This window comes from Myxocyprinus asiaticus, chromosome 5 (assembly GCF_019703515.2).
Source record: "Myxocyprinus asiaticus isolate MX2 ecotype Aquarium Trade chromosome 5, UBuf_Myxa_2, whole genome shotgun sequence".
NCBI lineage: Eukaryota > Metazoa > Chordata > Actinopteri > Cypriniformes > Catostomidae > Myxocyprinus > Myxocyprinus asiaticus.
Window position 1 is genome coordinate 22,942,124 of NC_059348.1, and position 13,536 is coordinate 22,955,659.

General features: G+C 39.5%; 1 protein-coding gene across 1 annotated transcript; it reads left to right on the forward strand.

Moving 5' to 3' along the window:
* Positions 1-481: 481 nt before the first annotated feature.
* Positions 482-4,575, forward strand: glula (glutamate-ammonia ligase (glutamine synthase) a). Its single transcript, XM_051698802.1, has 7 exons — positions 482-647; positions 1,383-1,567; positions 1,667-1,828; positions 1,919-2,065; positions 2,900-3,027; positions 3,169-3,368; positions 3,528-4,575. The coding sequence occupies exons 2-7, from the start codon at positions 1,402-1,404 to the stop codon at positions 3,838-3,840; spliced, it is 1,116 nt and encodes a 371-aa protein (XP_051554762.1). The 5' UTR covers positions 482-647; positions 1,383-1,401; the 3' UTR covers positions 3,841-4,575.
* The last annotated feature ends 8,961 nt before the right edge of the window (positions 4,576-13,536 follow it).

Here is a 13,536-nt window from a genome sequence, read left to right on the forward strand (position 1 = left end):
TGCAGGGTAATTATCCACCATGTAGTCTATTAATTTTCTCAGCTCATCCTGTACACCACAAGTAGGATGTTCTCCCTCTCATGACCAAGATAAACTCCCAGCAGTTTCCAAGAGCAGCAATGTAATAAAAATACATTATTTTTTACACCACAAGAGGGCATTAAATATCTTATGAAATACGAGGCTCGCTCTCTCATACATAACTGCTTTGTTTATCTGGGTTTGCTGAGAATTTAATTTCACCGGTAACATGATGTCCTTAAGCCCCTGTTTAAACAGGCTGGAATGCCGTGACTTTACTTCGGTGGGACAAACTATTTTATTATCGCTTTGTCAAGGCAATGACCAACAACAAAAGCCTATTCGTAAGCAAATGTTCCCTCGCCGAACCAGAGGGCGTCACTTCACTGCTGGGAACTCCGTCCAATGATGTAGCCGCGTCTCCCTTCAGTCACCTGAGAACAAACAGATCACGCTTTCCTCTGACCAATCACACGCGCCGGGATCATGCGCTCCCACATATAAATCAGCCTGACAGCCGAAAGCCCTGGTCAGAGAATGAGACAAACACCAAACGCAAATTGACCATTCAAGAAACTGGACCTGCCAGTCCGATATCATAGATTTTAATTTCTGTTGGTGTCCAGGTATGGTAACTTTTATTTCATATGTTTTGAATTCAACAGGCTGTCATTTGTGTCCATTGTGCGAGTGTGCACTTTTGTGAACTTTAATGAGTGTCTATGCAACATTTCATTCTTTTGTTGATGGTCATTTTAATGATCGGCTTGCTGTTGTCTTAAATCGCCGTTGTTTATCAATTATGTAATTGTCTCCTTGTAACCATGGCTACCGGCTGCTTGCGTAGCCGGGGCTGCGCTCAGAAAAGCCTAAAGTTGATGCTGTTTGTAGAGCAGCGATAATGCATTTTGCAATTCTGACCCACTGACAGGAGTGATCTATACTGATCGAACGACCTTTGTGAGTTTTTAAGGGAAAAGATTTCCCAACCTGCATTAAAAGCACGTGGTCTAATCCAATCAATGCTGTTTCTTTTACAAGTAGGCTACTAAAGAAGATTAACTGGGTCTGTTATGATGAAATTATCATCGGTTTGTTTGTGCTTGACATTTAGCTTTAAAACTATTGATGTGTTTTGTATCTATTGTAAAAAATATTTAGGCTTTTTTTTTTTTTTTTATTAAAAATTACTCCATTCAGTTTGAAAGAATTGTGAAATTGAAAAGCGTAAACCTTATTTTTGATATGTGTAACTCTAATTTAGTTTTTTGTGAGATATCTTTTGTTTTTAACTTCTATTTTGATGCTCCTCTGAGGTATCATAATGTTGACGGAGCTCTATCTGTTTTTCCCTTTTTTAGGTGTTTTATAGTGATAAAAATGGCCACATCTGCCAGTGCTCATTTGAGTAAAGTGGTAAAACGGCAGTATATGGAACTGCCTCAGGGAGACCAAGTACAAGCCATGTATATCTGGATAGATGGAACCGGAGAAGGACTGCGGTGCAAGACCAGAACGCTGGACTCTGAGCCCAAAAGCATTGAAGGTTCACCAAACAAAGCGACATCAATCTACAATATTTTAATGGAATCTTACATATTTGCCCCAAATGTCTGAGTTTAATTGATTATATTTGGTTATTCAGATCTTCCTGAGTGGAACTTTGATGGTTCCAGCACCTATCAATCTGAAGGCTCCAACAGCGACATGTATCTCATCCCGTCTGCCATGTTCAGGGATCCTTTCCGCAAAGACCCCAACAAACTGGTTTTGTGTGAGGTGTTCAAATACAACCGGAAGCCTGCTGGTAAGTTCATTTGAGGAAATCTCTAATATTATGCATGCTTTGCTGGGGCCCAATTGAAAACTGAGGTCTCAGTTCTTGTCTCCAAAACAGAAACCAACCATCGTCATACATGTAAAAAGGTAATGGAAATGGTAGACCATCAGATCCCTTGGTTTGGCATGGAGCAGGAGTACACTATCCTGGGCACAGATGGACATCCATTTGGCTGGCCCTCCAATGGCTTCCCTGGTCCCCAAGGTAAGGAAGGGCCCTTCTATCTTTACATTGGCTGTGTTCCATTTCAAATTTTTATCCCCTTCCCTTGCAAACGTCGCTCCGTCTCATGGACTCGGATGTACGTCACTGCTTACGTTGCACGAGTGTCCACTACTGGCGGAAGACGTGCAATGGGTTTAACTGGAACACCCTAAACCCTTGATCACTTGGAGCAGGTTGAAGGCTGATGTCAGTTTGTGGAATTATTAAGTGATTTTTGCACCTGAGAAAATAATGTTTTCGGAGATTGATTTCAGAGGCTTATGTATAAATATTGTATGTTTAATTATTTAATTTTTTTTTCTTCATTAGAATGAATTGTTAGAAAGGATTAATCAAGATTTACACAAACAAAAATGTTAACAATGAACACATAGGCTATAACTGTGTGATAAACAGTTTAAGGTAGCTGCAAGTATTATGCTGTTAAATCTCAATATAACTTTTCTAAACTGCTTAATTGACCTAACTTCACTTCCATCATACATCAGAGTTGTGTGGCGGTGGGATTTATGAAGTGCAATCTGCTGTCACGTCACAGTCGAGTTGCATTATGTGATATGGAGCTGCCTGAAGCGTACATCAGAGTAGGCTCGCTCCCTCGGTCAAAATCAGGATCTGTCAACAGAAAATTCCTTCGCTCACTTAACGAATTGGAACGGACTTCCAAAATGGCGACGGGGATTACCCTGAGGGGAAGTGCTTGGGGGGAATTAACAAGTGGATGATAAAAGTGAAGTGGAACTCAGACATTGACTATACTAATGATATTCTCAATAGGTCTGGTTTATGATATGCTTCTTTTTATACCTACAGGACCCTATTACTGTGGAGTTGGAGCAGACAAGGCCTACGGCAGAGACATAGTGGAGGCCCACTATAGGGCCTGCCTGTATGCTGGTGTGAAGATCTGTGGAACCAACGCTGAAGTCATGCCAGCTCAGGTAACTACCGTTCCAGTTTAATCTGGGCCAAATTCTTCAGCCACTGAAAATGTTAAATTATCTAACCGTACACATTCAGAATGCTACCACAATTCTTCAGTTAATTCTTGCTCATTTACAATTTGACATTTTCTTTTGCAGTGGGAGTTTCAGGTTGGTCCATGTGAAGGCATTAACATGGGGGATCACTTGTGGGTAGCTCGTTTCATCTTGCACAGAGTCTGTGAAGACTTTGGTGTGGTAGCCTCTTTTGACCCCAAGCCAATCCCAGGAAACTGGAATGGTGCCGGTTGCCACACTAATTTTAGCACCAAGGAAATGCGGGAAGAGGGAGGGCTGAAGTGAGTATCAAATCGATACAGATTTTATGCATCTGGCTTAACTGATTCACATATTGTTCATTGCATAATATAATATTGTATGTGGTCTTTTGAAGGTTTCTTTGTTTCCCTTTCAAGACCCCAGTATTAAAACTGCTACATTTTGTCTTTGTTAACTAGATGCATTGAGGATAGTATTGACAAGCTCGGAAAGAGGCACAACTACCACATCCGTGCCTATGATCCAAAGGGAGGCCTGGACAATGCTCGAAGACTGACTGGCCACCATGAAACCTCCAACATCCATGAGTTCTCCGCAGGCGTGGCCAACCGTGGCGCTAGTATCCGCATCCCACGAACAGTGGGACAAGAGAAGAAAGGCTATTTTGAGGATCGCCGCCCATCTGCCAACTGCGACCCCTATGCGGTCACCGAGGCCCTGATTCGCACATGTTTGCTTGATGAAGAAGGTGATGAACCTGTGGACTACTAGATTAAATTTCTCTTCTACTGGACTGAACTTCCCTCCCATTCCACTCTATCCCCCCCTCCCTCTTTTTTATTTTTATTTTCTGCCTTAGTTTTAAAAAGCCATGAGGCCAATTTAGTACTGTATTTTAAATTTTTTCTATCAGGGTGGTTCTAACCTGGCATTTTATTAGCTCTAAAGTTGACTGGTCAACTTAACATTTTAAGATTAAATCTGAAGTTAACCTTCTTACTGGGGACACGGTTGTTGCAGGGCATGTCTGACCCCTTCCTCTGTTATTCTCGTTTTAATTTTCTGGAGAGTGGAAGTTAGCATTAAAACCTCTCTAAATCTCATGGCCGTACCTTTTTGTGGGTATTTAAGATGGATTGAAACATGCGTCAAGTGCACACTAAGAACCTAGGGCTGTAAAGGCTAGACAACGCATGTAAATTTTGCATGTAAAACTTGATTATTCAAATATGTGATGTTTCAATGTAACTTACTAAAATGAGAAGTGTTTTAAATGGCATATTTTGTATCCATTTTGATTGTACACTGTTCATGTTGTGCGGTACACTTCACAGTTGAGGTTCAATAACTGTTCTTTATACTTGTGGATCTGTTATTGTCATGTTAAAAATCCCTGACTCAAGGATTTTGGTCCTGTTCGTATACTACTATGACATAATTGCACCTGTTTTGGTAAAAACCTGAAGTTGCCAAAAAATGTAGATTTAAACATTTATTTTTACCACATTCAATTTCCTTGTGTTCCTTTTAATTGTGCAGCGGTGTTCTTTTGGTTGTGTACTTAAGATTTATTCTGTTCTAGATTTGCATACCAACAACTAGTTGCAAAAAAAGATCCAACTTAACATGTTTGGGATCACAGGGTAACAATGAGATCACAATTTGTTTCTTCTCTCAGCTCAGCCGTACTTCAGTATGTGAGTCTTTGCCATTAACCGAATTATGCAACTCTGTGTGATTGATTTGCTTAAGTGTGCTCCTAAAACGCAATAGATTTTGCCTGACATTTATAAGGCAATGTAATAACATTAATTGCCGTAAATTTTAACACGCTATCCTTACCAGTTCTTCTCTAGAATATGTTCAAACTTCGGTTTAATGTACTTGCTCTTCTACTTTGGGATACCCTCTCAGAGTAGGGGTTTTGACAGTTTTTGCACAGGGTAACATCTTTTATTACAGGTACTGAAAGAAAATGTGTTTTGTCTTTTGTGATTATGGAACTAGAAACACGTATCACTTTTTAAATATAAATTTAAACATAGCTTCCTATTTTTAAGTCTATGACTATCAGTGTACACGGTCACACCAAAAAGCATAAAACAGGTCCATTGTTTCTAAATGGGTTCAGTTCATCCACATTACACTGTTGGTCAAATGAGAGAAAATGTTTTCTGAAACATAAATCGTATCGTGCAAAATGCAGGTGGCCACCAACAATTCATGGCAGCATCGCTTAAATATTGCAGAGTTAGAAGCTCAACTTTTGCAACATCATCGATATCCCTATAGATTTTTTATGTTATCTCGTGCAGTGAGCAGCACATAAACACGAAGCTAGCCAACACGGAGTGGTTCACGTTATTTGTTGGCTCTCAAGCGGTAACAAAGGAGCGTCTCCGTTTCATTTCTATGAAGTGTAGGAACATCAAAGTTTCCAGGGACAAAAATATTTACTTAATGCACTTGCCTGTGCGGTGGGGGCTGGGTGAACAAGTTCGTTTGCGAAACCTTTCACCTACATTCCCATGCCTGAAAGACAGAAAAAGTTATGTCTTGTGATTGGCTCCCCAAAACAACAGTCAACCAATCACAAATTAGAATTGTGCTGTCGCTATCCAGCCGCTTGGAAAAGAAGTTTCTGCGCAGTGATGAGATCTGCCAGAACTAAACAAGTTAACAATAAGCTTAAATAAGTAAACAAAGTCCATACAGTGAAGTGTTTCTGGATGTTTTTCTCTAAAGAAAGTGTCAAAAGGTAAAACTGTATTTAAGTTATGTTCTTATTCTCTCTATATTAGCCTATTTAGGAATGAAAATGAGTTAATTAATTTAAGTTAATTTTAATAGATTAAAGGGTTGATGGGTAAATTGATGGTCTTTCATTGGCTATTTCCATTTGAGTGGTGCATGTGAATAAATCAATGCATAGTCAATGAGCTCAATAAATAATGTAGGTGTCAATAACAATGAGGCTTAATGGAGATAATTTCAAGTTGGGGCAAATAATAACACTGCATGAATCTCCATAAATCATGCGGAGAGAAACACTTAAGGATGCTGACCCAGTTTCCTTCCTCCCCTTTAAAAACAGAGAGACACAGACTGTGAATACAGAAGAGTGTCTTATGGTAGAAAGATGAAGTTGACTTCTGACAAAAACAATATGACCTTTTTGTCTGATCTGAGGTCTTATAATGCAATCATGACTTTTCATTTAGGTCTACAGAATTATGTAATATTTAGAGCATGCATAGGGCAGTTGTAATGTGTGCCACTGGCATTACACCTGAGAGCCCCCTTCAACTACCTCTTTAGTAAAATAAAGAAATAATATTATCATAGTAATATTATGATATAAAATAACATGTACTGCATATTGTCTGCAAATGCTTCATGCCTTCCCCAACATCACTTGTAACTCTTAGATAACATGCTCGTTGAGACTTGCCACTCAACAAGAACTTGGAGGGGAGGGATTATGCTCAGTTGCCATGACGACTACCGGAATGCTCAGGCTGAACCAAGTTGATTCTAGTATGGAGAGGAGAAAAAAAGCATGGTTATGCAATCAGTAAGGAGAAACAATAACCAGGTACGGGAAACAGAGCCGCAAACTTAACCTCAAGCCAAACAATGGCCTTTTTTTACACTAATCAACAATAAAAGTGCAATTACACTTTTTTATTACACAGTGCAATGTGATGCTTAGCTACTACAGAATAGTTGTTTGTGGCAGCTAGCATCAGAACGGCATTTTCAATTCCATCATGGGTGATCGATTGACAACAAGCAACGCAAACACTTTTACATGCTCAAATGCTCCACACTTTGGTTTGCTTTTCAGTTATATAACAGCAGTCATGCCATTCCCATGTAAGGCTGTCTGTCACACATGTGTTTTGCAGTATCTGTACGTTATGTGTGCTTGCGTGAGTTTCGGTGAATAGACGTAAATATGTACAAACCGGCCACATATGGCAGAAAGAAAAACAAGAGGGAACTTTCATTAAAAAAAAAAAAAAAGAAAAAAAAAGAATGAGCATGATTATTGCTCAGAGGCTGAATAAACAGAGAGGGTAATGAACCAAGCGGCAGACTTCTGAATGAGCTTGTGGACTGGTTGAGATCAACTCTTTGACTATGGCAGCCTGTAATCCAGTGAAAGAGGCAGCATGAAATCAGGGTTGGGAGAGGAGGGGGTTCTGCTGCACTTCCTCTCTGGCTGAGGGTTCCTGCTGTATGACTGAGTACAATCTTAATGCTGCCATTTATACCCTGCTGAGGAGTTTTTGGAGGGTGCAGCTGGTTTGTGTGCACAGATGAACATTAATGCACACTAATTACACATAATGCAGACACATGGACAAGCACATGTTCGAATGCATTTGTGTAGTCTACATTAATAATCCAGTTATATACAGACAGATTCAAAGGAATGTGAAAATTAGCCTTAATTTTTGGTGGATAATGCAAATATGCGTAACATTTTAGTTACAGGATCTGAAATATTTTTAAAAACCCTTTCAAAACATGTATGACTGACACATATATGGCCAAAAGTACCAGTATGTGGACAGCAGTAATTACTCAGTAATTTCTGAGGACAGATCTTAAAGGGATAGTTCGCCCAAAAATGAATATTCTCTCATTATTTACTCACCTTCATGATATCCCAGGTGTGAATGAGTTTCTTTTTTCAGCAGGACACATTTGAAGAAAATATCTCAGCTCAGTAGGTCCTTAAAATGCACGTGGATGGTGATTTGACTTTTGAAGCTCCAGAAATCACAGATAGTCAGCATAAACGTCATCGATATGACTCGAGTGGTTAAAATAATGCCTTCTAAAGCGACACGATCGCTTTTGGTGTGAAAAAAGATCAATATTTAACTTTTTTTTGTAATTTTTATTGATTCAAAGAAAAAACACAACAGAGAGAAACAAAATACATACACACCAAATCAACATTTAACTTTTAACACTCACTAATATCCCTTCCCAAACACCAACCCCACCCTAACCTCAACGAACACCCCCGTGGTCACATAAAATAATACACACACACACAAACCAAAAAAAAAAAAAAATAATAAAAAAAAAATATATATATATATAATAAAAATACATAATTAAACCAAACTTCTCTCTCCTCATCCCTTTACCGAGAGTCCCCAAAACCACCAAATACCTACCCCACTTCCTGAAAAACAAGTCCCCAAACTCCAGCCTTCTACCTACCATCTCCTCAAAAGCTGCCACCCTCCCCATCTCCGCACACCACTCTGGAAATGGTGGCGCTCCGTCCGACTTCCAACCCCTTAATCCAACCCCTTGCTAGTCAGAACCCAATTTTTTATATATTTGTCCCCCAAATTTATGACTGCCCCATCGCACAAAATACAAAGCCTGGGGCAAAGTAAAATTTGAGTGCCCAAAACATCACACAAATAACTCTAAACCTTCAACCAAAAATCTTGGATCTTAACATACCCCCAAAAGACATGGGTTGTGTCTCCAACTTCTGATTGGCATCGCCAGCAGGTGGGTGTGTCTTTAAGACCAAGCCTATATAATCTAGAGGGGGTCCAATAAAATCTATGTAAAATCTTAAATTGCAAAAGGCGAACCCTTGCATCACTAGATGTAGACTTGACATTTTTTAGAATCCTAGTCCACACTCCTTCCTCCAATACCAAGTTCAAATCTTTCTCCCACAATCTCTTGATAGAAGTTAAAGCTCCGTCCCCCAAACTCTGAATTAGCAGGGAGTAATACACTGATGCCTCATGACCTTTTCCAAAACTAGTAACCCCCCTCACATCCACTGTGACCAACAGAAATGGGACTTATTAATACGTAATTTAGGGTTCAGCCATATGCTTGAGGCAACATTTAAATAAATGTCCGAATTAAACACTCTGGATACTTTTGTCCAAACCATGTGCAAATGTGAGATAACGGGGTGTGACTTAACTTCTCTGGTTAGTTTGAAAGAAAGGCTTTGCAATGGTGAAATAGGGGCAAGGACTTCCTGTTCAATACGAAACCAGGGAGGGGCTCTCACAGGTGGAAGCGACCAATGAGCCAAATTTCTGAGACCAAATGCATAATAATAAAACAAAATCTTGGGTAGGCCTAGCCCAACTTTGTCAGTCGGCCTGTGTAACTTGTTCAAATGTAATCTGGGATGTTTACCGTTCCAAATAAAGGACTTCGCTGTGCTATCAAATTGCATGAAATAAGAGAGGGGAATAGCTACAAGGACAGATTGTAGCAGGTAGTTGAATTTTGGAATACAATTAATTTTAATAACATTAACCTTCCCAATCATAGATAAATGTAATGAAGCCCATCTACCCACATCGCTCAAACCTTTTTATTAAAGGGTCAAAATTAACTCTAACTAAATCACACAAATTAGCTGGGAATAAAATGCCCAATACTTAATGCCCTGTTTGGGCACTGGGAGACGCCCGGCTGAAAAGCCGTTACTGGGCAGTACACTATCAGAGCCAAAGCTTCAGATTTAGACCAATTGACTCTGTAACTTGAGAATTTAGAAAAGCAATTAATAATTCTGTGGAGGCAAGGCGCTGATCTAGTGGAGTCGGAGACGAATAATAAAATATAATCTGCGTAAAGCAGAAGTTTATGCACCAGACCTCCTGTCATCACTCCTGGAAAATCATCCTCCTTTCTTATCGCGGCTGCTAATGGTTCCAGGGCAAGACAGAACAATAATGGGGAAAGAGGGCAACCCTATCCAGAGTAAAATAATCTGAAATTAATCCATTTTTAATTTTTTAATTTTTGCGTTTTCATTTTAAGATTTTAAATCTTCCTCTATTCGCATTTGCTGAGCTTCTTCATCTGCAAATGTATAACGCATAAATTAGCCTATGGCAGTAAAATAAATTTAGATGGCAATCGATTAAAGTCAAACTACGCAATATTAACATGTTGATTAGTTCAGTTGGTGTTTTACATCATTAAAAGTTCAGTTCTATTTAATGTGGGACTTAATAGCCTACTGTTAAGATTGAGATGCATTAGATTAGAATGTTGATATGATTATTCAAAATATTTAATAGGGGATATATGCATTACTAACCTTTAGATTTTCTCTCCACATGTGAACGGATTATCATCGTGTTTTTTGGACACGTCTTTTAGGATTTCACAACAAACCTTTGATCGTGGCAATCACCTCCCCACTCGTGTTCTCCTTCGCCATCCCATCATTAATTTTCACTATATAAAGTTAATGCTCTCTGTGTCAGTTGCGCTGATCGTTTACTGTTTACTGTTTGGATGGGATGCCTTCCTTTTGGTGAGCTGTATATTGGTGATGTGATGGTTGGGGCTCTGGCTAACATGGTATCGCTGGTGGCCCGCATTATATCTATCAGCGTAAATATGCCTCGGGCATTAGCGCTCATTCTGCTTTTATTTTGCTTTACTTTTGTTGACAAAACCAAAATGGACATTGGATACTCACCATCTCAACTCAGGGCTTTAAACTGCCATCTGTGCCTTGATTCTGCGACATATGAGTACTGTCAGATGCTCGGAATTGCACATCGTCCACGATATATACACCGCTCATCCAGAAGATCCCTGAACATTCACTGTTCAATGCCTGCTGCTATCCCATGCATCTGGTCTAACAACAGGGCTCCACCTAAGTCTAAGCTCCCTTCAACTGACTGCAGAACACGCCGATCATTGATATATCTTAACAACGATGACCAGAACCATAATTCGTCGATCAACCCTGATGTTTCATGTCGTCACTTTGCTCTTCTGAATTGTCATTCCATCTCTGATAAAGCCTCTTACTTCAATGAAATAATCACTGACAATAACCTTGATATGTTACTACTCGTTGAAACCTGGCAAGTACCCAATGATTATTTGCAGCTGAACCTTCTCACCAGATGGATATAAACACCTGTCCAGACCACGGCTACATGGCAAGGGGGGTGGTCTTGCTGTCATCTCTTGAAATGATTTGCATTTCGCCCAACTTGATTTCCACAACAAATACATTTGCATATATGGTATTGAAGGCTGATTCTCACTGTCCTCTCACAATTATTCTACTAAATCATCCTCCTAAGGCTCAATCTGACTTTTGTTCTGAACTCAGTGAACTGTTGACTCTTGCCTGTGCTTTGTCATCTCGTGTCCTCCTGCTTGGTGACTTTAATATTCATGTGGATACAGTTTGCTCTAATTCATCTCAACTGTTGTCTGTTTTTGACTGTTTTAATTTGACTCAAAAGATTTCTTTTTCTACTCATACTCATGGTCATATTCTTGATTTAATCTGTACATTTGGGTTTGATATTGCTTCAGCATCTCCTTTTGACACTGGTATCTCTGATCATAAGCTTATTGAATTTAGTTTTAGTCTACCTGCTCAGAAAAAATGCAATAACAAAATGATATCCTATCGTGACCTTAAATCTGTCAATGTCACATTATTTTCTGCTTCCATCGCTTCCTCTGCAATTTCTGATGTCTTTGATGTCTCCTATCCTTCATTGATACTTTCTAAGTACCACTCTGTTATTCCAGATATTTTGCATGAGCATGTTCCTATTAAGACTAGGTCTGTTCCCTCCTCCCACACTCCCCCCTGGTATACACCTGAGATCCAGGCCTTAAAAGTCACTGGTAGACAGCTTGAGAGGCTTTATAGGAAAACAGGTCTTACTATTCACCATCTAGCTCTTATTGAACACCTCAGCGCATACAAAATTGCTCTGAACACTGCACAGTCTAACTATGTCTCTACAATTATCAATAAAGCAAGCAATAGGCCCAAGGTTTTGTTTGACACGATAAATAAGCTCACCCAACCTCCAGCTCATGATGTCCATGCATCTGATGAGCTTTGTTGTTCTTTCCTAAATTATTTCCAGGAAAAGTTGAATGCTGTCCACCAGTGCTTTATAGATGAGGCTTCAGATTTTAGTTTTATGCCAGACCACTCTTGTCAATATTTGTCTAGTTTTACTCCTACAAACCCCTCCTCTATCAGTGACTTAATACTTAATAAAGTCCAATTCTTCATCTTGCTGTCTTGATCCTGCTCGCACATCCCTCCTTAAACTCTGTCATTCTGTCATCTCCGCACCTATCACACATTTCAAAAACAGATCTCTAGCTTCTGCTTCTCTCCCTTTACCGCTTAAAACTGTGGCAGTAACTCCAGTACTTAAAAAAACCTAACTTGGACCCTACTGTTATTTCTAATTTTTGCCCTGTCTCTAACTTATCATTCATTTAAAAAATACTGGAAAGAGTTGTTGCCTCCCAGTTACAATCTTTCCTTGTTCAAAATTATCTTTTTGACCCCTTTCAGTCTGGCTTTCGCCCACTTCACAGTACTGAAACTGCCCTTGTAAGGGTTGTCAGTGACCTACTACTCACTGGTGACTCTGGTTCTCTGTCCATTCTTCTATTACTTGATCTTAGCTCTGCTTTTGATACTGTTTGCCATGAATTACTTCTCTCCTGCCTCTCAGATGTTGGTGTCACTGGTGCTACTCTCTCCTGGCTTTCTTCATACCTCACGGATAGACAGTTTTACATTTCAATGCAAAATTATCAGTCTCCTACTGTTTCCCTGAAATTAGGTGTTCCTCAGGGATCAGTTCTTGGACCTTTACTATTCATTATATACAGTTGTGCTCAAAAGTTTCATGCCCTGGCAGAAATTGTGAAATTTTGGCACTGATTTTGAAAATATGACTGATCATGCAAAAAAACTGTCTTTTATTTAAGAATAGTGATCATATGAAGCCATTTATTATCACATAGTTGTTTGGCTCCTTTTTAAATCATAATGATAACAGAAATCACCCAAATGTCCCTGATCAAAAGTTTACATACCCTTGAATGTTTGGCAATGTTACAGACACACAAGGTGACACACACAGGTTTAAATGGCAATTAAAGGTTAATTCCCACAAAATTGCAATTAGTGTCTGTGTATAAATAGTCAATGAGTTTGTTAGCTCTCACGTGGATGCACTGAGCAGGCTGGATACTGAGCCATGGGGAGCAGAAAAGAACTGTCAAAAGACCTGCGTAACAAGGTAATGGAACTTTATAAAGATGGAAAAGGATATAAAAAGATATCCAAAACCTTGAAAATGCCAGTCAGTACTGTTCAATCACTTATTAGCACAATACGACGATACTCGAACAAAAATGAGCTGCGTGGTCGAGTTGCCAGAAAGATGCCTTTACTGCGCCAATGCCACAAAAAATCCCGGTTACAATATGCCCAACAACACCTTGACATGCCTCACAGCTTCTGGCACACTGTAATTTGGAGTGACGAGACCAAAATAGAGCTTTATGGTCACAACCATAAGCGCTATGTTTGGAGAGGGGTCAACAAGGCCTATAGTGAAAAGAATACCATCCCCACTGTGAAGCATGGTGGTGGCT

What these genes read in the sequence shown, in the direction of transcription:
- glula (XM_051698802.1), top strand. Translation starts at nt 1,402, where the DNA reads ATGGCCACATCTGCCAGTGCTCATTTGAGTAAAGTGGTAAAACGGCAG. An exon ending in TGAGCCCAAAAGCATTGAAG is followed by an intron (nt 1,568 to 1,666) that starts GTTCACCAAACA and finishes TTGGTTATTCAG; the next exon opens with ATCTTCCTGAGTGGAACTTT. An exon ending in CGGGAAGAGGGAGGGCTGAA is followed by an intron (nt 3,369 to 3,527) that starts GTGAGTATCAAA and finishes TTTGTTAACTAG; the next exon opens with ATGCATTGAGGATAGTATTG.